The sequence below is a fragment of the Nelusetta ayraudi genome, unplaced genomic scaffold (assembly GCF_046127955.1).
Source record: "Nelusetta ayraudi isolate G7.1 ecotype Tasmania unplaced genomic scaffold, CSIRO-AGI_Nayr_v1 ptg000010l, whole genome shotgun sequence".
Classification (NCBI taxonomy): Eukaryota; Metazoa; Chordata; class Actinopteri; order Tetraodontiformes; family Monacanthidae; genus Nelusetta; species Nelusetta ayraudi.
This window is the reverse complement of record NW_027466060.1, coordinates 1,040,905-1,068,735: the sequence shown is the minus strand read 5'-3', so window position 1 is coordinate 1,068,735 and position 27,831 is coordinate 1,040,905. Positions and strand designations below refer to the sequence as shown.

The 27,831-nt window shown below is 51.8% G+C and overlaps 1 protein-coding gene across 3 annotated transcripts in view; it reads left to right on the top strand.

Moving 5' to 3' along the window:
- fam222aa (family with sequence similarity 222 member Aa) overlaps positions 1–27,831 on the top strand; it is a 53,862-nt gene that overhangs the window by 15,240 nt on the left and 10,791 nt on the right. For 2 of the 3 annotated variants that reach the window (XM_076019536.1, XM_076019538.1), the window contains one exon: positions 13,515–13,657. In XM_076019536.1, the coding sequence (XP_075875651.1) occupies positions 13,561–13,657 (97 nt within the window). In that variant the 5' untranslated portion in view covers positions 13,515–13,560. Of the gene's footprint in view, positions 1–13,175; positions 13,227–13,514; positions 13,658–27,831 lie in introns of all 3 variants that reach the window. The other variant, XM_076019537.1, reaches the window with a different exon arrangement.

Here is a 27,831-nt window from a genome sequence, read left to right as displayed (position 1 = left end):
AATCGTCTGTGTGTTTTGGGTTCCAGTTGGTGGAAACAGAGGACTAGCGCCACCTGGGCTGGCAGGCCACACTGTCATTTTGCCTAGTCGAGTAATGGAGAAGGGGGGTTTTTAAAAAAAAAAAAAGGGGGGGAAAAAAAGGAAAACAAATCTGTAGCTGTTTTGACTGCTGCTTCACCTTCGGTAATTAACGTTGAAATTGCAGTCTGCCAGACGTTTGTGCCGAGGCCCTCTGTCGATCTGCGTGGGAGTCGTTGTTTGGCAATTACTCTTCAGTGGAAATAAGCAGGATCCTGCTCCCTGCCATCCTCTCTTTTATTTCCCCCTTTCTCCTCTAAATCACCCCTCGCCACATCAAATCCAAGCAAACCTCTGCCTTCAGGTTGAGGGTTTTTTTTGTGTGTGTGTGTCAGTGCTTTTGCAGCGTTGCAGTGCACGTGCAGGCTTGTGCACCTGCCAGTTTTCACGCCCTCCTGTTTTGTCCCTTCGCTCCTTCGTCCCGGAGCCGCGTTGCAAAGAGACGCCGCCGAAGCTCCTTCATCTGCTGCCTCTTCCCTTGTTCTACCCGTCTCCCTTCATTACACGGCCAGTTCCTCCGTCTCGGGGCCCGGAGCTGTCGACGAGTACCCCCACCTCCCCCGCCTAACGCACCTCTCCTCCTCCTCTCGCCGGAGCCTCGATTGAAGGCGGAGGAATCGCTCCTCCTCGTCGTCTCCCCCTGCACAAGTGTTTTCACCTCCGCCTCCCTCGCGGGCTGAGAAAGACAAGAGTGAACAGCAGTATCAGCACACGCCCGCGGTTCACTTCCTTGCAGCCCCACATCGCCAGACAGTAGTCGGGGGCGGGGATTTGCGGAGGAGGGGAGGGGGGGGGCAGGGGGGAAGTGAGGAGAGTGGCGGCGTCTGCGATGATGTTGAGCCGAGGTAGAAAACTGCAGTGACAGCGGAATGAATAAATTGAAAAAACTCTCTCATTGTAAATTGTCTATTGCTGGTGACAAACGATCTGATAGGCGAGCGCGCCGGCACCGCCACCCCTTCCCCCCCACCCCCCCACCCCCCTCACCCTCCTCCGCCATCCTCCCGGTTTCCGCCGCGCCACGTCCCCGCAGAGCTGTGAATAACCGGTCTATCTCCTCGCTGCTTAGCACCGGCCCCGCACTTAATAATTCATACGGTGTGAAATATTTTCCCCCGGTACAGATACGTCCAAAGAGCTGCAGCCAGCAGCAGGCGGAGGTGGCGGAGGTGGCGGCGGCGATGGGGTGATTGGTGGTTGGGTGGCGAGGGGGGGTGGAGTACTGGGGGTGTTGTGGTGCCTGTGGTGCTAATTTGGAGGCCCGGTGACGAGTGCGATTTTCCGAGCGTCGCGTCTCTGGGTTTTTGGAAGGGGGCGCCAGCGACGCCACGTTTGCCCCCGAGCGACAGAAGGCAAAGTCGCGGCTGATCTTCCCCTCGCCCGCAGCTGCCGGCGAGGGGAAGCGCATTAAGCCGAGAGAACTCGGTTACGGGTGACTGTGGGGACAAAGGCAGTGAGGGCAGCGCAGGACGGTAAACCCGGCTAAGTAGTTTTTGCTGTCCGCCCCGGTGAGACGTCGGCGGCGGCCGCAGGTGTCTGCGCACACCAGCTTCACCTCCACTGTTTCCATCAGCCGACTCCCCTGCCCCCCCCACCCCCACCCCCCACCAGCACGGTCCCTGACCTTATTGTCCCCCTCAGCACCACCTCGCTCTCTGAGGCCGGCGGTGAAACCAAAGTGCTCCAGTCGGGTGCAGCCGGGCCGCCTCGTTCCCCCCCCCCCCCCTGTACAAACTGGGGTTTTTATGGTTCACATTCAGGGCCCTGATACCAATTATGCAAACTATTAAAAATTTAAGGAGGACAGTCTTTTATAATTTAATCCTAAAGTAATAGATTCTATTAAAAATGCATGAGAGGAGCTTTATAGATGGAGCTGGAATTAGTGTCTATCAAAGAGTCCAGTCAAGGATGCAGAGGGAGCGGGCGGCAGGAGCGCCGCCGCCGCCGCTGCCGCCTCATTATTCAAATGGGATATGATTACCATAGCGCAGGAGTCCCTCCGAGTTGGAGCGCAGCGCGGCGGCCCACTGTGATCACAAACCGGGGTTGGAGGATCTGCTCCTCAGAGGGGGCGCCGTCCTGTGATGAAATGAATCCGATTTCCTCTTTTAACTTCCGCAAACGGGGGCGGCGAGCGATTCCTTACGATCCGTCGTCTCCTCCGGGTTTCCGCTGTTCGCTCGGCGAGAGCGTGCGGAAGCTTGTCGGCGTCGTGGCGTAATGGCGAGCGAGTGGGCGAGCTAGCGGCCAACGAAAGCTCTCGCCGGCCTCGCCGCTCGTCTGGTTGGCACGTACGACTTCCTTTAACGAAGTGCGCTCGCTTTCCCTGTTTTCCCTCCGAACCTCTCGCTGATTCCGACTTTTATCCGTCCCTGCCGGGGTTACGGGCCACTTTAACGCTTTTTATGCTCGGCAGGTTTTATAGAGTGCGTGGAGCAGTTTGAATTTCACTCCGTTTTCCAGTGTGACTTGCTTCAATAATTACACCGGGAGAAGCCGCAGCCATTCAGACACCGAAACCCTCCAAATGGGGCCCCGCCGCTTATTAATGTGCTGCGAGTAAAGTGGATTGAGAGAAGCCAGCGAGGAATAGAACCCTGGCGGAGGCTCGCGCCGATTCCAAGTTGTGCCTCTGAGGTGAACGCCTCGCCGTTTTTGATGTAATGGCCGCCTGTTTATGGAATAAATCCGACGGGCTTAATCGATCATCTCCGTGGAAAGGTCAGGAGGAGAAGCTGTGCTGTTTGAAGTGCTTATCCCGTGGAGGAGTGCCAGAAATGTGACACCTCCTTACCAGTGGGCGGCGGCGGGCATATTAGTGACGGACAGGGTGGCCCAGGGGGATGATTTAGGGAGATTGAGCTCCAAATACTCTGTGTACATCAGCGAGAGAGAGAGGGAGAGAGAGAGAGAGAGAGAATTATAAGCCGCCTTCCTTCCCAATCCCTATTTTAAATAGAAAAGCATATTAGTAGATTAAAAGGGAGGGAAAATCCAAAAAGAGGAGCGAGAGATAAAAGAAAAGGAGGGAGGCAGCAGCTGATGGCGAAAGGTGAACAAAAGTTTATTGGTTTTAACCTCCGGGCCCGGCGTTTTGTTTACCTTTGCTTGAAGTCGCCGGCCGGGTTTCATCCCCCGGCGGCCTAATCTAATCTGGAGTGCGTGGCTGCGCGGCCAGCATCTGTGCTCCAAGTTGAAATAGGGCTTTCTCTCCGCCTAATCCTCTATCCAGGGATCACTCAGTAGGGTGAAGACAATTACCAGCCTGCTTTCTCATGCTAATGGAATCTCTAACTAGATCTTACGGAAAGCGGCGGCGAGAGGGGAAAAAAATAGATGGAGGAGGAAGAGAAAGCTGGGACAATGGCGCAGAAAGATGACCCAACTAAAATAGGTTTTCCAGATTACCATTTAATTATTGATAGGGAGCCGGTTGCGAGGCCTTAGGTCGGGATTTGGGGAGCGTTTTCTGGGAAAAGCGACGCAGATTAACCAGCGTGGGCGCTGCGGCGCGCGCGGCCAGGAAGTCGCTGACAGGAGCGGCGTCTCAGCCGACGCATCAGCGGCTCGGGTTGCCAGATAGTTAGTTGCCTTTCACCTTTTTATCACCTGCCTGCAGCAAGGGTGTCTGGAGTGGTTTTAAATTGCATTAATATGCAGGAATTTATAGATTGCCTCCCTTGGCATTTCTGCGGGGAGGGGAAGAGAGTATTACAGTCTCCCATCTGCGCTAATTACTGGGTCTTGGCAGTGTTACCTGTCTCTTGTGAAGGACAAACCCAGGCGCCCGAACGCTAATGCGTGCAGCCGGGAGAGCCGCCCTGCCGGGGAGTCTTCAAGAAGACGGATGTCTCTCAGGCGGTTTTAACCCCGTTGAGTTTGACGTGTCGGAGGAGCAGCGACATCTCCGCAAATCGACGGGAAGAAAAACACAATGACTCGGTCCGACTGCTGAGGAAAAAAGCTAACAGGCGCGGTTTTCAGCACGTAGCGTGTGTTTTTAACGTATGGGTAATACCACACTGCAAAATCTTTTAAGATCGTCAGAAGATTTAAAGTTGCGGCAGCTCAAAGTGCACCGAGGGGAATCGTGCGCCCCATCGGAAATCTCCCATCTTTGCTCGCTACTAATCTACGCCGGCCAGCGAAACTGCCCCATGGTGTGTGTGGGAAGTGGGGGGGCGGTGGTGGTGAGATCATCAGTATGCATTTATGCCGTTATCTCCGCGGTGACCTCGCATCTCCATCCTCCGACCGACCCCGCAGATAACAGGGGGCCTGTTATCGGCCGGGCTTTTGTCACAGCTTTTTGTGTCCCATTTTGAATCATTACGACCGGCCCCACTTCTTCACGTTGGTCGCCCCCCCCCATCATCGAGCGCCGGCGCCACCTTTTCGAAAAAAAACAAAGAATCGATCCTTTAGCCGCTCGCACCTCCAACGACCTTCAGGTTTTTTTTGTCACCTGGAAAAAAAAAAAATCTGCTCCAGGTGGCAACGCTTCCCTTTCCTCAAGCAGCGTTTTTCAGGTTTCTCCGCTCTCTTCGACTTCTCGGGTCGATGCTGGATTCTTCATCCGTGGTTCCCGACCTCCCTCAGTCTCACCTCCTGGTCTGGCCAATCGTGGCCCTTCCTGCTGTCGCGGTCGGCGCGGCTACAGCTGGATGGCGGAGCAGGGCAGTCGAGAGGCTGCCGTGATGAGGAGAGAATATCGTGGGAGGAGGACGACGACCGCCTCCTCCCTCTCCCGAGTGGCTTAGCTGCGGAAGAAAGTCGTCTCATCCTCTCGTCCGTCGACGGCGGCAATCCGGCCGAGCAAAAAAATGGCTTTTGTCACACTTCACGTACATCAAATGGGATCAATGTCGGCGTTTCGGCGGAGCGCCGTTTGATTGCCTGGCGGGCTTCACAACACGCTAATGTTATGCATGGCTGACTATCGGGTCTCTGACAGCCCCTCCAGTCAGGGGCGGCCGAGTCGTCCTCTAGGACCTGGGGGGGATCGGGTTCACCTCGGGCCCTGCAGAGCAGCGCCGCACCTCCTCGGCGGCCTGCACAAGAAATCACAGTGTTTGAATTTAATTATATCCCATTGATTTATTGAACAGTCATTAATAAGCGTACACTGTGGCATCACACACACACACACACACACACACACACACGCTTCTCTCCTGCGCTGTTTCTCTCCCCCCCCTCTGCTCGCTCGCACCGTTTCATCATAAATTGACATAAGCCTTTTCTTTGAAGTTCAGGAGCCAAGCTGAGGAATGACAGCACAACAAACAATGAACAAAACACAAAAAGACAATGAACGCTGTTTGAATATTCAAGTGAGCCACAGTAGGACGGTTAGGAAAGGGGGAAGGCGGGGAGGTGGGGGGGCAGGGGGGGGAGAGAAAGGAGCCTTGTTGTTATTGTTGTTGTGTTAAGCTGTGAATGGACCTGTCTGGAACAATAAAGGATTGTGTCACATCGGGATAAGAAATTCTCCCAATATCAACGGCGGCGCTCGACAAATGGCTGCTAATAAGGCTTACTGTGGGAAATGGAAATCTCAGCTCGGAAAATCCAAGAAAGCGTGTCTTAAATTTAGTCCCCCCCCCCCCCCCCTCGTTCTTCGACATTTGCCGTAAACCGGCGGCTTTAGTGAGGTGCGCAACCAGAGCAAAACGGGGAATTTTCACTTTTTTTGATGCTTTTTCAATTAGTCAGATCCTCCTCCTCCTCCTTCTTCCTCCTCGTTTTCTGCTTCTTCTTCTTCTGCACCTGTGATCAACAGCTTAGCGCCGACTCCATGGCTGCCTTCCGCATCCGCTCTGCGATGTCACGCCGCTGACAGTGTTCCTGTTCGAAAGAGGCACTAGACAGCAGCCGGCGCCTTTATAGAAGAGCGCGGGCAACAGTGAGGCAATAAGAGCGGAGGAGGATGTGTTTCCCTTGTGGTTTATCTGACAATCTCGAGCCACGCTCTCATTGCTCAGACTCCCTCGCCGGCACCGGTAGCGGCGCCGAGGCTCAGGCTTGTTGTTCCGCCGCCTTGGTTGCACTCTGCTCAGCGCTTTTTTTTTTTTTTTTTTTTTGAAATAAGGACTCTGCAAGCGCGGCGGTGCGTGTTCGGGAATATTTTGACTGCTCGTTCCACACACAAGTAGGCTGTTCTTTAAAACGTGATATTTCCAAACAACGTGGAGCAGGTTGGAATTAGAGGCCCCCTTTTTGGAAAACAAGGAGCGGGTTTTTCCTGCTGACAAGGCTGTCATTTGCATGCCAGGCCACTAGTTGGCAGTGTGAAACACCTTGTTTATAACAACAATGCGACGCGGGCATGTCTAGTTGAGAGAACAGAGTCGCGGGCTAACGCTAATCCAGGGCTGCAACGTTCTCGCTGCTACGTCTGCCGGTTCACACAAGCCTGGAACATCTCCAGAGTTTGCAGGTTCGCTGCGCCGTCGTCCAGTCAAAGAAATGTATTACCAGCTCCCCGGAAATTCAAACAAACCTCGTCATCATTTTTGTCCTGTTGGTTAGCCGCACCGGTATTCAGACTGCGTGACTGTGCAACCGTCCCCAATTTTAGACACCGCCAAAAATTTTCTGCGTGCCGTCTTAGGTTACATCATCCAGCCTTGAACCCGTCTACGGGGTGAGACAGCTGAAAAGCACAGTGTGCAGCTTTTGTCCAATTTCGGTTCAATTGTTTCTTTTTTTTTTTTTGACTGTGTGTTTTGCCTCATTCTGCAAATTGACTCGACTTTTCACCATTTTAACTGTTGTACTGCGACGTGGAGCTTCTAGCTTAATGACTACAAAATTGGATTTAATTAAACTTTAGTAATCAGGCGCTCCCTCGCCTCTCATGAATATAGTCTTCTGTTGCTGTCTCCTCTCTGCAGCGTTCCTCTCTTTATTTGCCTCTCTATTTATTTGTGTTTCTTTGTTCTTAGTTTTAAAAAAAAAAAAAATCCCCATCTGAGAGGCGGTCGTGTGCCATTAAAACTGGCTATGGATGGAGAAAAGCAGATGCACTTAATGATCCACCATGTTAAATTAGCATCCCCCTGCGCGCTCACGTCGCCGGTTCTCTGCGACTTCACGTGATCGGCTGAAGTCAAAGTAAAGCCAAGCAGGGATTATCTCGCTCTGCTTTCCCGCAACTCTCCTCACCTATAGCGTAGGTGAGAAACAGCCCTACGTGCACTTATATAACTGATCCTTTGGCGAAGGCTGCCGGCGGCCGCGCATGTACATGAGACAATTGCAGTCCCCGGTTGTTGTGTCTTTCTTTGCGGATCGAAGTGGAGGATTTGTTGCTTTCACCAGCGGTCTCACTAGACGCTGTTGCCAAGGACTTATTTTATTGATGTGGAAATGTTTCTTTTATTGCCAGACCTTTAAGGAGAGCAAAGACAGATTGTGTCTGAGGTGCTTCGGAGAGGAGCATGGACCGCACTTGTGACTGTCTCCCAGCCCACATAAATACACGGCCGTTAAAACAATCAGCAGCTTGAATAACCTTACGCGATTTCTGAAAGCGCCCCTTCGTCTTTATTCTCGTCATATCCATTCTGCATTTCCCGCATTTTGAACGCCGCACTGCCATAATGGCCCGCTGCCTCCTGAGCCTGTTATTTAGCATTAATGAAAGCCAGCCCCGGCACAAAGATGCATCAGTTGGCTGTGAAGTCAATTAGTCTTCATTGCTATTACAGGGTTGACATTAGTCTAGGCAGGCGTGTTTTGATTAGAGATGACAGACGACTCGCTGCTATTGGGTTGCCAGACATTCCTCACCCTTCATCCCATGGGCGAAGCTATTGAAGCTGACTGGAATATGGAGAGCTAGCAGCTCAGCGGAGCGCTTTTTTGCCAAGATGCCCTTCATCGCGCGGGCGAACCTCCGGATAAAAAGAAATACGACCAGGAGGTCGAACGCTCTCACGCTGCAGGCAGCGCGTACACGTCCGTGTACGTATATATTTATAAACTGCCAATACGTTATCCTAAAACTGTAAGTCATTGCATATAATGCCTAAACGGTGGGCTCCTACACACAATGGCCTTTTGTTGTGCGGGGTTATTTATTGCGCTGCTGTGAGGTTGTGCAGAGCTGGTGGGTGAGTGCATCCAGGGGCTTGTATTGTTAGGAAATCAGTGGCTCTTGTTTGTGGAGCTGGGAGGCTTTGTTAACAATGCCCCTTTTTATGTCCCAGAGTGCGTGCCTGTCGGCAAACGTCCCCGCAGAATTTTTGTTTGTGTGTTGGATTTTTTTTTTTTTTCCATGCCGTTGTGTTTACGGATCAGGGTCAGCGAGCAATAACCCTCTTATCGTGTGCCACGTCCAAACGCCTCAGTTTTTGGGTTGTGTGTCTGTTTTTTTTTTTTGTTGCAGTTGTTGCTTCACGTCGGGGCGCAAGTTAGCGTTAGCGTGCCCGTAGTGTGGGGGTTTTACTTTATGGTTTTTTTTGTTGTTTTTTTCCCGGATCTACAGCGCGAGTGCAAATGATTTGGTGTGTGTAAGAAACGCGGGGCTGAAGGGGTTTACTGCCCTTCCTAATGGAGCCTTTTCACTCCCCTCCATTCATGTGACGGTATGGTGACGGAGGAGGTGGGGGGGGTGCCCGGGGATTAAGGGGGTAGAGGCAGTGCCTTGTTAAAGAAAAAGAAAAGGGGTTTGAGTGTGTCGATTGGATTAACTTGTTTGGGCTTATTAAGAGGGGAGACGCAGCCGCTTGTTAAAAGCACGGCATGGGGCGTCCCACAGTGAGGCGGCAGGGTCACCATTCAATTAGGCTCAGGCCCCACCTCCGCTCATTGTGCCGGCTGTCTGCCAGGCTCCTGAACACGGCCGGGAGGGGCTCCGCCGGGGGGGGGGGGGGGGGGCAACCTTTAACCGAGACGGGCGGGGGCGACCCCCGTGGAAAGCCCCACCATTGGTTCTCTGTGAGAACGGATGATATTCTTCCACTTTACCTCCTTTACTGGAAGGGCTTCGGCTAGTAGAGTTTCACATGATCGCAACAGCCCAGTGATCTTTCTTTTGGCCCTCTCCCTCTGAGACCACCGTGCAGATGGTCCAACGAAGCGTCATGCCAGCAGCAAGCTAAACCTGAGGGTTTGTTTTTCATTTCAGGATTCTGTAAATGGAACAGGAAGTAACAGCAAATATGCTGGAGACATAAAGAGGTTTTTTTTTTTTAAGAAGTGAATCATTCGCGAAAAATAAAGATTTCGAGGCGGGTGGACGACCCCTTAATACTGACGTTTACCCCAGTGTTGCCACCGCAGCAGAGTTGATTCATATTTAAACGGCATTGGTGGAAAAATAAACCAAAGTAATGGGCTGGAAAAGGTGATAATCATTTGTGACAAGAGGCGAACGCCGGCTTCCTTAATGTCTCACCGACCTCAGACCGTGTTACTCACGCAGTCCATCAGTGAACTCCTCGACACGCCGTTATGTGGAAAACGGAAGCAGTACATTAACTTTGCCGACACTCCAGCGCTGGTGGAAAACCACTCTGGCTGCGTTGTCCGCGCCGCATCGTCCTGCCTGTAATTTCCTCCGTCTTTGACGGAGTTTTATGAAATTACGGCCGAGCGCGGCAATTACTCGATGGGAAATTGCGCATGAAAGGAGCATTAACTGCGTGCCAAAGACAAATCCCCACCCCTGCTTTCGCTCGTTCTTTGCAAAACAGTGGGCGCTCTGCTCTCCGTTCGCAGCGCTGAACATTGGCTGGGTCATCAGTTAAAGGGAAAAAAAAACAACCCGTCAACCATTATCCGTCAGACGTCAGCCCACCCCGTAAGTATCCTGCGCTAAGCCACAGCGTCGGCCGCCTCGCTCTTCCCTTTCACCTGGAATATGTGTAGCTGGAAATGCGCACACGCGCTCCGTTTATTCACCCATGACCAGCCGTTCCAGCCTGCTCCTGGCAGGATGCTTATCTGGGCAGACAGCTTTGGGTGCAGGGAGCCATCTCCTCTGATCTCCTCTGCCGTTTAAGAACCTTTTAACTTAGAAATAGCCCTCTGCCAAGCCCAACGCCTCTTGATTCCGGCTTATTCCCCTCATCTCGCGGGACTGATCTTCCGCCCCCATCGCCAACCCTGCAGCAGCGTTAGCAGAAGTGGGTTGGGGGGGTGGGGGAGGTGGGGGGTGTGGTGGTGGGTGGATGGATGGGCCGATAGACATCCTGGCTTTGGAGATATCCTCGCAATGGTGTAATAGGAGACGTGTGAGTGGATTTGATGAGTGAGTGAAGTGCAGGTGGTTTCTGGAGCGCTGCGTGCATGGCAGGGCGTGGCACGTGTGCGCCCCCCCCCCCCTCTTTTCCCTGCCCACCACCTTCGCCTGGCTTGACCTGGGCACGGCCGGGCTGTTCCTGGGCCAGCTGCAAGATGGGTTAAAGGCTTTTAATTTAGAGATAATTTTCTGCCACTGATAGACATCTGCTAAGTAGTACAATAACCTAATAGGAGGAGATTAGTGGTGCGGGGGGGGGCATGACAAACAAGCCAAGGACTTGCTCCTTCTGCTTGGCTCTTAAAGGCAATAATAGGCGAAAATTGGTTCTCGAAATTGAATTGAAAAAAAAAGAGGGGAAAAAGCTGGTCTCTTTCAGCCTAGTATAATGCCTCCGAATACATTTGGGGAGCAGCAAATGGAGAAAAATGGAGGGTAGTTACACGATTGTCTTTCATTTCAGAGAGGCAAAAAAAAAAAAAAAAAAAAAAAGCGGTGGAGGTATCCCTGCGTTAAGACTAGCTTTTAGTCCCAGTCTATGCCTGGTGTCCCTTCCCTCCCTTTCAACCACTATCTTTTCACAAATGGGCTGTGAGGACGGGCCCGTTGTGAAATTAGTATCCTCACAGAGAGGACACAGAGAAAGGATTATGTGAATAGCCAGTAATGAGCTCAAAGTGCCAGTGTGTTTGGGCCAGGCCTGCCTCTGTGTGAGAGGAAATGGCACTGCAAGCGACCTTTTTTTCCCCTCCTCCCCCTTCTTTCTCTTTTTTTCCTCAAGCACCTGGCGAGAAATAGAGTGGCCCCTCTCTCTTCCATCTGCACCGAGTGTGTGTGTGCGTGCGCGAATGTGTGCGCGTGTGTTTGCGTGCGAGCGTGAAAGAGACGGAAAGCACAATGCGGAGAGGAAGAATTTTCGAGTATAAAGATTTAATTTGCCGGCATTCATGGCGAAAACTCGACGTATCGGCGAGCGCAAAGAAAAGGCCGCGTTGGTCCCGCTGCCGGCAGCTTTATGGAGAAAATGCGCGTTTTGACAGTGGAGAGCGCGTTGCACACACTGCAGAGTCTGAGGTCAGGTTTAAAGACTGGTGGAGAAATGTTTTATTCAGGGAAGCTTTTTGTGAGTTCCTGCAGGGGTTCTGCATGTTGTTTTTTTGAGAGCACCTGTTTCCCATCCTCAAGAATTCCAAGCAGCAAACTTATTCAGCCTTAATGAAGGTGTTGTGTCGGTCTGTCTGTCTGACTGTCTCACCTGTCGGTCTGTCTGTCGGGTTCCTCCACTTCTCAATCCCTACTTGAAACAAGGTTTTCTTTTTTTAATGAGACAAATATTGGACAAAGGTGTAAATATGGATACGCTGCTCTAAGCCGTGTTTACAGAATCTCTGCATGACTAATATATAAAACAGTGCAACTGTGTCGCAAAGTAAGCAAAATAAATTAGCAGAATTTCATGAAACACTGCATATCATATGATCTCGATGTGATTAAAACCTGTTTTTTTTGTTTTTTGTTTTTTGTTTTTAAGTTCTGTGACCTCCCCTCCCCCACCCGGTGGAAACTCCTGACATCCTTCATCTGGTTTCACGTTTTGACTTTTTTTTTCCCCCCGCTCAATATGAAGATATATTTAGCTTGCGTTCCATCAGAGAGCGAGCGCGGGGGAGACGGCGATTTACAGGGCTGCCGTTGAATTCATCAAGTAATCATTATAATTGCTTTCTTTCATATTAAAATTATAATCTATACGGCTCAGTAATGGACTGATGGCAGGTGGCTAAATGTTCATTTAGTGATTCACCGGGAAAATAAATAACTGGGGACAAGCCTGTGACAGGCTCATGAGAAATCATTTTTCAATAATCTGCCAAGCATCGTGGCGGGAGACGCCGGCGCTGACAGCACGGATGAAATATTTGCCTCTGCTCTTTGTTTTAATATGGGAGCGACTGGCCCAGATGGAAACGATAGTGTTTGGTGTAGATGCAGGTTTTTGGGGGGGTTTTTTTTGTCTTTCTTCTCGAACTCAAGAAGAGATTAGTGCCACGGCGGCTCCTGCCGTGTCCAGAGTCCGAATTGGCATTTTCCTGGAAACTGGAGAATACGGTGACGCACAGAGTGAGCGAGCGAATCCTGATCCTCATCGCGTAACAAAACTAAAACAAAACAAAACAAAAAAAAAAAAACACTGTCTGGGGCCTAGACGGAGCTCTCGTGTGGCGCATAATCCGGCTGGAAAACTTTGTAATCAGTCACCATTGTGCCGTGTGACACCGGCATGCGACTGATGAATGATGCCCTTCATGCCTCTCGATCGCCGAGCTCCTAAGTGAGGCGGCCCTACATCTTTCTGTCTCTCTGTTTGATGCATACGTGCATGCATATATAAACATGGCTGTGTCTCGCGTTCCCACCGGGGGGCCTGTGACGAGGGATTTTGGGGGTGGGGCGAGGAGGAGAGCCGCTGCCGCCGCCGGCTGGCTTCCAGTGAGTGAAGGTGGCTGTTGGGGGGGAAACTGGGGAGTGCAGAGCCGGAGATTTATGGCCCAGAGGGAGATTGATTAGCGCCGTCACGAGCCCTGATGTACGGTTGGCAGTCTCCCCTCCCAACTCATCGCATCCGTCCTCGCACGCGTGCATGCAGCCATAGGACTTAACACACAACTACACACACACACACACACACACACACACACACACACACACCCAGACAGCCCCGAGTCCCCGGGGCCTCTCCTGACAGTCCCCCCAGAGCTCTTACATTTTAAGTTGTAGCCGACCCACTGCTGTTTTCTCAGCATTACCATTTTCTTTTTCTTTTTTTTTTTCCTGCCGTCCATAGATAACGCCATCAATCACCGCGTTCGCTCCGGCCTGGGAGGAATGTACGGCTGTAAGTTGTTGTTTTTTTCCCGGCTTTTCCCCGTGTGCGTGTTTGATTTTTTTGCCGCTTGACGGAGATACGGCTGCATTCGCGTGTGCAGAAATTCGCAGGAGTTGAGGAGTGACCGGACCAGGCTGTGCTCTGAGCCCATGTCCACACACACACCCTCCGGTCGCAGGTGTGTGTTTATCATTCAGCACGCAGAGCTGAGAGGCAGGCCAGCTGTAGGCGTGGCCTTCCCAATTACAGCCCTCCAAGCCGCTCCGCTCATCTCTCCGTCTCCTCCTTGTCTTCCAGGTTGGCCGTAGAACTCCCCCGGCTGTAGTACCGTGCCCACCTCGCCATGCTGGCCTGTCTGCAGAGGAGGCAGAACCCTCCAGCCCAGCACCCGGTGTGTGCCAGCAAGACCCTGGAGCCCCTGCAAGCCCTCGGACGGAAATGTAAGTCAAAGAACGGAACGGACGCTGCGAGATGCTGCAAGAGCGAGAAGCGCTCGTCGCTCACGTTCAGGGGCCGTTTACACGAATATAGGTTTCTCTGAAAACGCGCAAATGTTTGTGGAGTTCGGCCTTGCATTTAGACCAAAATCGCACTTTTTCGAAATCTTTTTTTTGAAAATGTCGCCTTGCCCGGATTCGTGTAAACGCCGAAACCGATCTCTTTTTGGAAATGCTGATGTCACAGCTGTAAACGCCCTCGCCCTGCAACATGAGCGGCCGTGAGGTGCAGACAACCACTCATAACAACAACAACCACGTCAGGCAACAAACTTACTGCTGCTAATGACCAGTGACCAGTCTTCCCATTAACAAGAGTGAACAACTCCGCTTCAGGTGTTGTTTTTCTTCTTCCGCCTTCAGGGAGTAAACTTGCAGCGCCACACCAGGCCGGGCATAGGTACTACATCGTTTTCAGTCTTTTCCAGCGTATCCATGCAAACGGGAATTTTTGGTGCGGTTTCGAAAATGTGCGGTTTCAAAAAAAATCTGTCTCCGTATAAACGGCCCCTCAGTCTCACAAACGACGGTTCTGCCCTGACTGCGACTGAGTGAGGGGACATTCATTCCCGTTCCTTTCCGGTCTCTGTCTGTCGCTGTCACGGGCTGCGTTCCCTCGTTACTTGGTGGAATTCTAAACAGCTCCATTCTGCACTGCACTTAGACCTGGGATTGCCAGCTTGTTTGGCTACTCATTGTGAGGGGGGCTGTTTAGCCGCGCTGATTGTGCAGTCGTGGCAACAGGGCCGAGCAGACAGTGTTTAACGTGCCTCGCTGGCCCCGGGTGACCCTGAGGGGTCTGTAAACATTTACAGTGTCTGGCCCTGGCGAGTCCCGGCCGCCTGTAAAGCATGACAGCTGCTCTGTTTGCTCTCCCGAGCACCACCCTCTGTCCACTCACAAAATGGTGCAAAAGGACAGAGAGCAGCCAGGCCTGAAAAACCGTAACGGAGCTTGCGGAAAAACCAGTCCTGACCAGTTTTGGGATTAAAGAGCAGCAGCAAGGCGGGCATCTGGAAGGTGAATTTCCTCCCTAATTTTTGCAGGAGCAATTTTGGATAAGCCTTTTACGACAAAAGGGCGGTTTTCTGTGTCTTTCCTCCTCGTTCAGCCCGTCTCGAGTCCTTTGCGGCCTTTGTTTACACGGCAGGAAGTACGAGGCTCCTCAAGCCGATTAAAAGGACTGCAGGACGGGGGAGAAGGGGCGCGCTAACCTTCTAGTTTTTACCTCAGCTTAGAGAGGCTTAGCGGGAGGAGCGAGTTTCTGTGCCTCTTCCTCATCAGCGGAACGTCGCACCGAGGCTGTAGGCCAGGGGTGTCAAACTCATTTTAGTTCACGGGCCACATAGAGGAAAATCTATTCCCAAGCGGGCCAGAGAAGTAAAATCGTGGTAGAATAATCACCTGAAAATAACAACTAATTCAGATAGTTTTCTTTGTTTTACTTTGGTCGTGTTCTTGGAACACTCTGCACTCTGCTTCCACTTTTCTCTGTTTCGACAGAGACATTTTTGGCCAATGAGGTTAAAAAAGGGTATTAAGTTGCGCAAGTCTAGTGGAGTACTTCCGTTTTCGCCAGTTTCCTGATTACTGTGGGTGAACCTTGTGGGATACACCTGTTTTCGGCAGTTTACTTTTAACTGTGGTTAACTGGATTAATCCACTTTCCATCCAGTCTACTCGCCATTGTCCACTTTATTTGCGTCAACTTTATTCATTAATTTTCTACTTTATTCACAAAATTTCTGACTAAAAAAACTGACTATATTCATGGAATTTCAAATTTATTCACGGAATTTCGTCTTTTTTATGTTGACTTTTTTTACGAAATGCAACTTAAAACTGGAATTGAAAACTTCAATAAAAATCTCCTTCCAGTAATATTTTTCTCACTTCTTGTGGCCCTAATCCTCTTTCGTACGGCGCAGAAACGAAACGGCGCCCGCACTCTTTCTCAGCTCCTCACCAGCCAATTAGCTGCTTCTCGGCTCGGCATCACACTCCCGTCGCCTCCCACCGAGGGCAGAGGAGTCGCAGGCGAGATGACTGGCCACTGCCTCGGCCCTCAGATCTGCAGCCGTGATTCGCTGTACGGTTGCAGGCTATGGATTTCTATAGGTGAAGCGGGGGGAGGGCAGGAGCTGGGGGTGCATTTGGAAAGTGTGGTGGGTGGAGGAGGATGGGGATTGGGGAGGTTGCTGAGTGGGGTTCAACTGTGCTCACTAATGAGGTTTCACTGAGAGGTGAGGTGAAGGGGAGGACAAAGGGAGCCGGCGCAAAATAGAATTAGCAAGAGGTAAAGATGGAAAGGAAGGGAGGAGAGATGGACGGAGTCCTCGACAGTCATCTTAATCGATTCCCTCCTTCCAATTTGGTGGGATTAGCCCACTTCCTCTCTGGGTCCTTTATTGAGAAGCAGCCAGTGGGAGTCAGGACTGGAATCAATAGAGAAAAAGAACAGTCTTCTCTTCCTCTCTCTCTCTCTCTCTCTCTCTCTCTTTCTCGCAGAGCCTCTCCTCTTCTCCTCTCTGTCTGCCCCTCTCCTTTCTCCACCTGTTAAATCCTTTGATTGAAAGACTACCACAGCGACTGACTTGAGGTTCATAATGAGGATGTTTGAACATAATAGCCTCTTTTTCTGTCCTTGGAGGGCGTGCGAGGGAGGAGAGCAAAGTGTTGGATTTCCATCGCTGTGCAGCCCTTGGCCTCAATAAGGCGATTGTTCATCCAGGCCCGGGGAAAGGCTGCAAAAAAAAAAAGGAAAAAGAGAAACAAAACAAAAAATGTCAGACAAGCGATGCTGGTTTTTTTGCGGAGGCGGCGGCGGCTCGCTGGGGGTGAGTCTCCCGTGATTGATTGTTCGTGGACCACTTTGTGCCAGCGTGGACGGAGGCCGGTGGGTAAGGTGACCTGGGCTCACGACAGGAAGCCAAGTGGCGGAATACACCCTTCACACGTAGACAGACTGAGTGGGAGGAGTGGAGGGAGGGATTACATAGCAGCAAGGTAGAGGTGAGCTTTGTCATCTGTGCCCGCTGTCCTTTACACATCATTTCAATGGAGTCGCTCACCCAGCGCATACACAAAAAAGTTTTTGAACTTCCGCATTAATGAGCCCATAGAGCATGCGTAGTAGTGTCACTTCCCATCACGCCTCTGTAACTCACATGATCTGTTTGGCCAATCAGAACAATTCTGGAGAACGTCACTTACAGACAAGTCAGAACGCAGCCAATCAGAACGAGCCGAGGCACAGCAGCGCGTACGATATTTTGACACCATGCTGGGAATGAACTCTTTACTGGTGATTTTCTGGCCTTTGTCATTTTTTTTAAACAACAAAAAGACCACAATTGAAAGATTTACAACAGAAAGATTTGCTATGAATCGCCTTTCAGGTCACAGTCGTCCTGTCAGCCCTTTTAAAGGCGTTTATTTTTGTATTACCGTCTATGGGGAAAAATGCTTTTTGGGCACATGGGATTTTCTTTACTGCAGTACCTCGAGTGGCCACTGGGAAAAATCGGCGCCAGTCCGATATCCAGTTCTTATAATACAACCATGGGGATTACCTAGCAGCGAGGTGGAGGTGAGCTTTGTCGTCCTTGCCCGCTGTCCTTTTACACATCATGTGCGTGTGTGTGTGTGAGAGAGAGAGTGAGACAGAGTGAGTGAGTGAGAGTGAGAGCGGGGTGCGACAGTTGGGATTGGGGGTGGTGAGGGCGTCGAGGGGCTCCGATGGGGCTAAAAAAAAAAAAAAAAAAAAAAACCCCGCCGCCCGCCTGCATGCAGATGCCGAGTGGGCCGCACAGTTCATTGATGCGGCTCCCATTAAAAATCCCTCACACCCTCAATAAAAAAGGACTTAACTGGCTCGGCTATCAGCTGGAAGCGTTCAGATCGGCTCGCCAGACAATCAATTTCCCCCGAGCGCACCGAGCTTAGCGGGAGGAACGGGAGGCGGAGAGCGGGATGTTTCCATTATCACAGCCGCTCCGTGTCTGGGCTCAAGGGGGTGGATGGGTAAGGGCGGGTGGGGGAGGGGTCGGGTGGGTGGTGGGGGAGAGGGCGGGTGAAGTGAGCGAGAGGGAGAAGTCGGCTTTTCAGAAAATATGGAAAGAAAAAGCCATTGACCGGCTGCCCTTAAAAATATCATATTGGATTAGTCTCACAGAGACGACGGCCTTTTGATATTTCTGCTGCTGAATTAAGAGCAGCACCGAGCGTTTCTTGAATTATAAATCACAGCCACTTGCTTCCGCCGCCGCCGCCGCCGCCCGCCACCAAAAAATTCCGCACATATGTGGCAGCACTCGGCAGCGCCAGACCCCGTCGTTTTTAATTAAATACCCCCCGCCCCCACTCCCCTCCTTTACGGGTGACATTTGTAGCTCGCCTCCCACCCTCCGCCACGTCCTCTCTGCCGCTGCCCTAGATGGAGACATGAAAGGCAGTGGCGGAGAGAGAGAGAGAGAGAGAGAGAGAGAGAGAGAGAGAGAGAGAGAGAGCGAGAGAGAGAGCGAGAGAGGACCTCCAGACCACCGCCAGCCCCTCGCTCCTTGATCGTCCCCCTTCCATCGTGGAGTTTTTTTTTTGAAGGTCCCGGGGAGCAGGAGCAGGGTGGAAGAGGAGGAGGAGGAGGAGGAGGAGGGTGATGAGTAACACTGAGGCAGCTGGACAGGAGGCTGAACGGCCGCCGCCGCCGCTGCTCTGCCTCCTTCCTGGCCCAGACAGCAATTATTCTGCCACATGTCAGGAAAGGAGTGACGACTCCAGAAGCAGGTCCAACAATCGACCCGCTGGATGGGAACTTTTCTCGTCCGCCTGGTTTTTTCAAAATAGCTCATTTGCTTTAATTTGCTGCTTTAGCGGGCTTCGTGTTTGCGCTCCACGTGACGTTTCATGAAGGAGGTCACTGTTAATGGGGTGGTGGTTGGGGGAGGTGGGTCCATTTTTGCTCCCAGTTCAGGCCGTTCGTGGGACCCGACCTCATTAACCGCACAGGTTCCCAGCCACGCCCGTGAGATTGGCTCGGATTTCTCTGTCCTCTTTTCCTCTATTTTCTTCTTCCAATTATGGGCGCAGCTTCCTGTCTTTAGATGCAAACTATCACGCTTCCAATATCAAACTTCCATCCATCTTCTATACACTCTTCCTCCTCCCCTCAGGGTCTCTCAGGGGGTCTGCTGGAGCCCGTCCCAGCTGTCATGGGGCGAAGGTGGTGTGACACCCCAGACAACTCGCCAGTTCATCACAGGGCCAGATAGAAATTGCAACAAAGATGTACAATACAATATATTCACACTCACAAACACACCAATGGACAATTTGGAATTTGCAATTGGCCTCACATCCTTTTTTTTTTTTGGACCATAGGAGGAACCAAGGGAACCCAGAGAGAACCCACACAGACTCAGGGTGAACAAACTCCAAATAGCATTTAGAATTGTTGGTGAAATTGTTGGTCTAGCACAGTGTTTCTCAACTGGTGGGTCATGGCCCAAAAGTGGGTCACAGAGCTGTTTTGATTGGGTTGCGACTGCATGGGATTTTAAGATATATGTATTTATAGAGAAAATGTTGGGCATTTCTTTTGCAGGACGCACTATTCAATTGAATAATTTCAATAATTTGTTGACTAGACATAATAGAAATTACTTTTATTGGAATAACTTTGGGTCGTGGCTTCATTATAAGGAAAACAATGTGGCTCCTGAGACTCCACCAGTTGAGAACCATTGGTCTTCAAAAAACCATGCGGCTCCCTGCTAAATACGTCTGCAGTGTGAGCCTGAACAGTGGACCTGTGTGTTGCACACACTCACGTTGGAGCCCACCTGCAGCCCTGCGACGCCCCCCCAGGAGGCCCGAGGTGCCAATCAGCAGGGCGCAGCTGGAACTTTCCCAGAAGGCCCTGATATCCCGGGTTCACGGCCGGTCAGCCCGGGTTCCCTCTGTTTCCCCGGCTTTGAATGACAGAGACAACCTGGCCGTGTCGCACACAGCCCGAGGACATGACACGGAGGGGCCTCTCGGGAATTGTAGTTTTCCTAATAGCCCTGTGCCTCTGCTGGCTGAGCTGCCAAAGCCATTAGTTTGCTTTGCTTTTAGGGCCGCCGCCGCACTTCCCGGGTAAGAGAACACGCTCAGGTAATGACTTCCAGCCACCTCTCGGCTGCTCGTCTGAGGCCGTGGCGAGACATAACACAGGGATAAGCTGGACTGTATCAAATTGCGGCGTTGGTATTGTTGCTGGAGGTAGCCGGCGAGGCCCAGGCTGAGGTTTCAAGTCGGAGGAATTCTCGCAGATCCGTCTTGAAAAGCTCAAATCTAAATCCCTCTTTAGCCGGCAGGAGGAGTATCGTGTAACGACGACATGCCGATGTGCACAAACGAGGCGGTTTGAGGTTTTTCGTAGCGACGGAGCGGTGGCGCTTTTTTAAGAGGCCCGGACGATGTTTCCTCATTAGAAGAAGAGCAACGGATGTCTGCTTCCGACGGGATCTGACAAGAACTGTAACGAGTTCTCGCTGCTCACAATGAGACGGCGACACACACACACACACACACACACACACACACGCATACACACACACACGCACACGCACACACACACCAGAAGGAAACCTTGCGCTCTTAGTGACCAACTATTAGTTAAACTTTGAATGACAGACAGACAGACAGGCAGGCGGGGGAAGAGACAGGCGGACAGACAGACAGACAGACAGACGGAGAGACAGAGAGACAGAAAGACAGAGAGTCTCTCCCATGGATTAGTAAAATGTTTTATCTGCGTCTCGTCAGCTCGTATCGCAGCCGGGGAGTCGTTTTAAAGCGGCGCTTTTGGGAAGGTGCTGGAGATTTGGTTTGAAATAGCAAAAACCTTTTCCCTGGTTTCCCTGATTGCCTCGCTACCCCCGGGTGGGAGGCACAAAGTGGAAGTCGGGGGGCAATGGGAGGGGGTTCAGGGGAGGCAGCGGGAATGGGAGATGAATCTGCATCGCTTGACCTTTTCCTGGTGATTGAACAAACTTGTTTCAAAAGCTCCCATTTGGAATTCCCCGCCGTGCCCCGCGCAGTCATTATTCCACCCCGTGCAGCTGGGAAGCAGGAGGTCGCAAGGTGGTTTGGTTTTTTTTCTTTCTTTTTTCCCCAACCATGGAGGCTGATTGACAGCTGTCTCACCCCCCAACCTCCCCCTCCTCCAACCACCACCACCACCACCACGACCCCTACTTATGCAATCTCATTCCGGACCCCGCTGTGGCTCGCAGGGCCGCCGCGAAATGAATCCCCTGCACGTTCACCGCGCCGCGATATTGCCCAGAACGAATGGGGCCTCCGCTCTTATTTCCAAGGGAAACCTGTGCGATCACGGCTAACCTCCCCTCCCACACCCCCGCCTCCACCCTCGCACCAGGAGCCTCCTCTCTTTCTGTCGTGTTGGCAAATGAAGGATCATTTCCGGGCCTGCAGTTGTCCCATGGAGCCCTGCCTCCCCTCTGCCCTCTTCCTTCTGCTTCGAGAACGGTGGGGGGGGGGACCAATCTTACTGCCGTGGGAGGGGGGCCCGAGGAAGGAGCACTCTGCATTCGTTGCTTTTTCTTTTTTTTTTGTTCTTTTTTTTTTTGGTCGCAGTAGGACTTGGGTCGAAAAACTGGTCCGTGGATCCAAAGCCGCTGAGCTGGCATGAGCCAGTCCCAGGTGCACGGCTCCGGCACCCTCTGTCGTCGCCTGCCAAAGAGTTGGAAGGGTGGGTGGCGGGGTGGGAGAGGGGTACAGAGATGGCCCACAGTCCCTGGCGGTCCCACAGGAAATGACTGGAAAGCTTGTGCCATCTCTGAGCCGAGCTGAGGACGACCACCAGACCCTGTTCAGTAGGTGTCGCACGTCGCCTCCGCTGCTGAGTGTCTTTGTGACACAGAGCGCAAAAACACAAACACACACACACACACACACACACACACACTCACACACACACAAGCTGCGTTTCCATTGCAGTTTTTCGCAAAAGGAAATGGTGGTTTCCATTGAATGGTGGGAAGCGCATAAACCATAATTCCAGTAAAATCTCGGAATTCTCGCGGGACGTAATTCTCGTAAAATCTCATCCCTCGAGATTTACAAAAATTATGTTTGCTTTGGTTTGGTTACGTTTGTTTGCTGTCAAGAATGGTTGTGATATTTTTCTCTTTGATTACTTTAAAATATTCCGTCTCCTCCTCCATCCAAACATAACGCGCCATTTGCACTTGAAGTGAACTGGTCACGTGACCCCGTATGTCAAGTCTGCTGACGCGTAAATGCGGAAAAAGTTTTTCCATGACTCTTTTGCAAAATACCTCTATATCAATACAAGTTTAGGCGTTTCCATTGCCAGTTTTTATTGCGATATTTAGGTTTTGCACAATTCTAGGGGTAATGGAAACGCAGCTACACACACACACACCAAAATACAGACCTACGTTACTGAGAGCCTGTGGAGTTGCCTTCCCATCGACAGTTCCCACACTTTTGGAGCAACGTGTTTTTGATAGAATTGACAGCCGTACACTCGTGTTGCTTGACTTCATTGATGTTCAAAGAGACTTTGTTAGATTTGAGGGTTATTCAGCGTGATTTAATGTTGGGGTTCAATTGGCTCTTACTGTTGCTTTGAAAACACCCATTGACGTCCATATGCTGAGAAAATTACATCCCTGAGAAAAGCGCGAAACACAATCGCACGTCCGTGGACAACCCAAACAACCAGCGGCGACCCTGAACTCGCTAAACGTTGCTTCTCTTCGTCTTTGGGTCTTTCACTCCGCTCTAATAGTGTGTATGGGAGCGAACACGCTGACCGCAGTGCGGCGCGGAAATCGCTGCCCCAGCGGGACGCTCGGCCGCTGTTCCTGCGGCTTTCGCTCATCGAGCCCGTTCTCACGAAAAACCTTCTGCATTCAGCGGAGCCGCGATCATATGGGAAAGAATGATCTTGTCACGTGTTGCGCGGCTTGAGGCCGTAACCTTCAGCTGTATGAAGAGATTCCAACGAGTGTTAGCGCGTGTGTGTGTGTGTGTGTGTGTGTGTGGGTGCTTCTCTCGTCTTTTGTTGTTGCTTGGCCGTGAAAACGCAGCTGACCTAGTGGGCGACATGAAAGCAGCAGCATAATGAAGTGTTGGAAGCTCCGTCAACCTGGGAGCTGTGACCCTGCACATTTTACACTGGAAATAAAGCACGTCTGGTTGTGCCGAAGCGCAGCTCGGCGCCGTCGACATGAAATCCTTTAACACGTTTTTCTCACCCTCTCTCCGAGCTCCCCCTCCTCCTCCTCCTCCTCTTCCTCCTTCCCCCTCCTTCCGCTCTCCTCTCCGCTCCTCTTGTTGGCATGTGTACCGCCGCTGAGTGCCTTGTTGTCTGTGCGGTGTTAAATATTAATTGGGAATCAGTGGAAGACTTGTCTCCTAAATGATAGAACAGAAGGGCCCAGGCTCGCCTCGGGCAGCCTGCGGGCGCCTTTCTTCTTCCATTTACCTGCAGGCCAGCGCACCAGCACTTCCCTCAGCCTGACAGGCCGGCCCAGACGCCTGCAGCCTCCCCTCGTCTGTCTCCTCTCTCCCTCCGTCCCTCCTTCCCTCCCTCCCTCCCTCCGCTGCTCTCCTTTTCTCTCGCTCCATCTCTGCTCTCTGCGAGCCTTCCTCTTTTTTTGTGTTTTGTTTTTATCTCTGTGTGCACTTACAATCTTTACCTCTGGGGTACTTAAACTGCCCGTGTGTGTTGTTGCGTTGGTGTGCTTTTCACGTCGCTGCCGCGTCCATTTGAGTTTGGCCCACGACGGTCCAGCCTGCCCGCTTTTGGCTGCACACGTGGCCCCTTTTGAGAAAGCAGTGTCAAAGCAAAAATCCTGACCCGTCCCCGTCTGTGCGAGAATATGCCACATATTCTCGCACAGACGGGGACGGGTCAGGATTTTTTTTGTCTCCGCCCGTCGTAGTTGTTTTTGTTTGGTTTACAGTTGAATCGCTCTTTCTCTTCCCCTCCGTCGTTTTCCCCCTGTAAGTTCTTTCCTCCGCCAGCTTGGTATTGTAGAACTCCAGATTGGTCTTGGTCTCCAGACCACTTTTTAAGGGTCTCGGTCTCGTCTCGGACTCGGAGGCATTTTCGCTCGTTCTTGTCTCGTTCTCAGACTGGACGGACTGGACTGGACAGTCAAGACGGGTTGAGACTCAGCCAACACTGCAATGACACGATAATAACAGAAAAAAATTCCTGCTGCTGCTATTTCACGCTCTGTTTGTGGCACCCAGAGTGACACCCTGCCCCCTTATTATAGAAAATGATTATAGTATACTTTGCTGAAAAGAAATGTTGCTGTTTGATTTAGAAGCAAATTGGAATTTACAAAGATTCTGTCTTATTTATTTATTTTTTCCTTTTTTGTTTTTATTTCTCTTTGATATATAAAGTCTTGGTCTTGTCCGGGTCTCGAACCCCAAATGTCTCGGTCTTGTCTCGATCTCGATACTCCGAAGTCGTGATAATGTCTTGGTCTCGGTTGGTGCGTTCTTGACTTCAACCCTCCGCCAGCCTCCCTTTGTTCCTCCCTATCGGCCGTGTCATCTGCAGAGGTGCACCGAGACAAAACAACTGGAACCAGCTGCTCCGGGTGGCTCCGGCACGCGGACGGGCCTCCCTGCACCGGGTTAAAGAAGGCAGCAGAGAATTTGGTTTTTGGGAAATCAGAAGCCGGTCTAACCTGTTGTTTTCTCTTTTCTCTCTCTCTCTGTCTTTGGAGTCTTATGTGCGTTCGCGGAGCAGAGCTTCCCTCAAGGGTTCGGCGGCGGCGGTCTCCTCTGAAGTGACGCTGATAAAAAAAAAAAAAAGAACTGGGGAGAAACCAGAGGATGGAGGAGTAGAGAGCAGCAGGGGAGGAGGAGAGCCGGGGGTGCGCTTGCTTTTGATGCCACAGGAATGAGTTCACAGGCCCGTGAGCGCTGGCGGGTGGGCGAGCGGGTGGGGGGTGCTTAATCACACGTGACAATACAGGGCTGGTGTGCCAGTCGCAGCGCATCACCGGCCCGCCGCTTGCCTGCCTGCCTGCCTGCCTGCCTGCGCTGACTCGGCCGTTTGCTGATAAAGCTCTGCTTTTCCAGACCGAGCTGTGCGCACAATGGGAGTGAGCGGCGAAGCAGGCAAGGGGGGCCGCCTCATCAAGGGCAGACCACCAACCCTCCGCCCAACCCCCACCCCCTCCCGAACAGACCCGTGTACTCCACCACCCCCTGTCAGTCGGACTTGAGTATTAAACAGAGCGCTGTTTGGTGATAAATACAGCAGCTACCAGCTCCCTCCACCACCCACTTCTATAATCTATTATGAATCTCATCCAGGACAATGAATTATTGCCGTTTGGAAAGCAGCCAGGCCGGGACTTCTCCGCCCAAGTCACGTGTGGCTCTGTGTTTCACACTGATTTGATTTGTTTGTTTTGCACGTGAAGGAAAAAAAAAAAAGTCCATGTGAGAATAACAACGGCGGGATTTGACGAGGTGAGCAGAAAACAGCAATTTTTCAAAACAGAAATAAACAGAAGGAGCAAAATAAATGCTGCCTATAGTGAAAGGCAACACTGGCAACGCTCTTCTGTTCATGGGAAGTTCAGGGACTGTTTTGCTGCTGTTTGCTTGTTTACGGGGGACAGTGTGTGTGTGAGTTTACCACGCTGGCCTAGTTCTGGTGTTTGTTTGGTGCGCAGGTTCCTGACAAAAGGCACATCGGTGGCGGCTGCCGCCGCTGCTGCTGCTGCTGCTGCCCTGCATTCCTTTGTGGCAAATGCATAAAGGAAGACAAAAAAAAGCGACCCCGGTGCTGTTGTTTTTCCCCGGACGCTCACTTTGATCAGCAGTAATGATCCTGCACAGCCGTCACGGCCGCAAGCGTTTACCTCCGTCACCGGCGCATGCTGCAGACCAAACACAACCGGCAGCCACTTTGAGACCCAAAATATCTTTTATCTCTCGTGGTTTTTTTTTCTCGGGCATCTCAGGTTTACACGCAGGTTAGGCGCTGATAAGGGTGTTTTTAATTCCAGAGAAGCGGCAGTGACGGCGGAGCTGCCCGGTGGCGCTAATGGGGCAAGAATGCAGGACGAGCACTTTCCCACGCTGTTGGTTTTTCTCTGCCGGCCACGTCTGAGGAGAGAGGCTGCGGGCCCGGCGAGGGCCGCGCGCTAATGCAGCCAGAGTGCAGACAAATGGAAAGTGACACTTGTGTGTGTAGAATGGTATTTGTGGTGACGCTTTGACTACAGATAATAAAGTGTTCGCCCCGAGGTGATTTTAGCCCCGGCGAGCGCCCCAGATGAAACTCACTTACTGAGGGAAGGAGACAGAAGAGGCGGACAGGGAGTGGGGGGGGGGCAGACAGGGTGGGTCGGGGAGGGAGGAGAGACAGATGAGGGAAGAAGGGAGGAAGATCAGGAGACACGTGGAAGGAAATCCAACCACTTCCAGTTTAACGGCGCGTTTTTTCATTCCGCTCTCCCCCGTTTTCTCTCTCTTCTCTTGCAATACAGACGACGGCCGTTCATCTTACTTGTGCGTCTGGATTTTCATTGTTAATGGTTATAGATGTGCGAGGCACAACAGAGAGCGCACGTCAGACTCGGCGCAGAGGGAGGGGGGGGGGGGGGGGGGAATTGTCTGCAGGATTTGCGAGCGTGCGTGCGCCGGGGGTCACGTGCACGGCAGAGTCCTTCAGGATCAATCAATTCTCAGTAATTCCCCCCCCCACACCCCTTGCAGCGTATAAAAGCGAGGGCTGTCTGGGAGCACCGCGGGCTCGCCACATCAAACCAGCTAATTAATTTTCATGGCTGATCCTGTAACATCTGGCGTCAGAGATAAATTCTAACGAGGGAATGTAAACATGACAGTGTCCTAGCGGTGTCGTGTTTCACTTTCTCCAGCTCAAACCTTTACAGCGGCGAACTCTAATTAGCCGCTCCAAGCCGACATGGTAGTCTGCCGTGCAGTTGCCCACCCCCACCCCCGACCCCCCGTAATGTGTTTGTCGCCGCGGACGGTTTATCGCTGGGGAAATTGCACGGAGAAATGACCGGCGCACCTTGTGTGTGTGTTTCTTGTTTTTTCAAAATTCGACCACGGAGTAACTGAAGCCCCGCGTTCGGATTGCCAGCCGGAATCCGATTTTTAGCCCAACCAGATTGAACCCGGATGGCTCTTTTGTAGTCTAAACGGTCACAAATCACATTAACTGTAGTCACTCTACACGACGCAAGGCCCAATGCGCCAGAGCAGAGGGCGCCATTCCAGGTGCGGAGCTGTAACGTAACGGAGAAGACAGAAGAAGTAGAAGACAGCCGTCCCTGGACAGAGGAGGAAACTCATTGGCTCATCAGTGTGTGGGGAGATTGTGTTGCTCCATTCAAGCCAAGCTCCAGGTCATGTATCGCCGCTGTCGAAATCTTATGATGTCAGACACTACACGCTACGCTGCAGGGACGACGCCTCCGCTCCGACGTCGTTGCTACAGCCCCCTGTCAGATGGGTCAGCCACATCCCATTTGGACACTGAAATTTGGATTTGAGAAGGAATCTGATTTGAATCAGATTTGCTTGCAGCCTGAATGACCTCATGGCGCAGTCTGTTCAAAAGAGGAAGTCCAAATTAGGAGTCCCCGTTTTTTGGCATTTCCTTCATCTGCGTGCACAGGAAATAGATTAGATCTCCGATGGAATTGGGCTTAATGAAATGAAGGATTAGATTTGAGAGTTTGGAGTCTTTTAATGATTAAATCCATTTTTGACACTGCGCCACGTCTGCGTGCCGACGGGGGGGAGGGCGGGGGGGGGGGGGGGGGGGGGCTTGGGGGTGGATGGTGGGGGATTAGTGTGCAGATTGCTTCGCCATTCTCACTTCCCCTCTTTGCCATTTGTGGCAGATTGATTGGTTCGGTTTTTGCCCCGGTCGTTTATTTATAGATCTTTGACCCCGTGGTTCCGTAAAAGCGTCCTGCTGGATCGCGAGGCCGACCTCCCCTCAAAGCCACCGTGGGGAGGCAGGAGGAGGAGACAAAAGAGGAGTTTTTGGAGGAGACCGCGTCTCCCGCTCT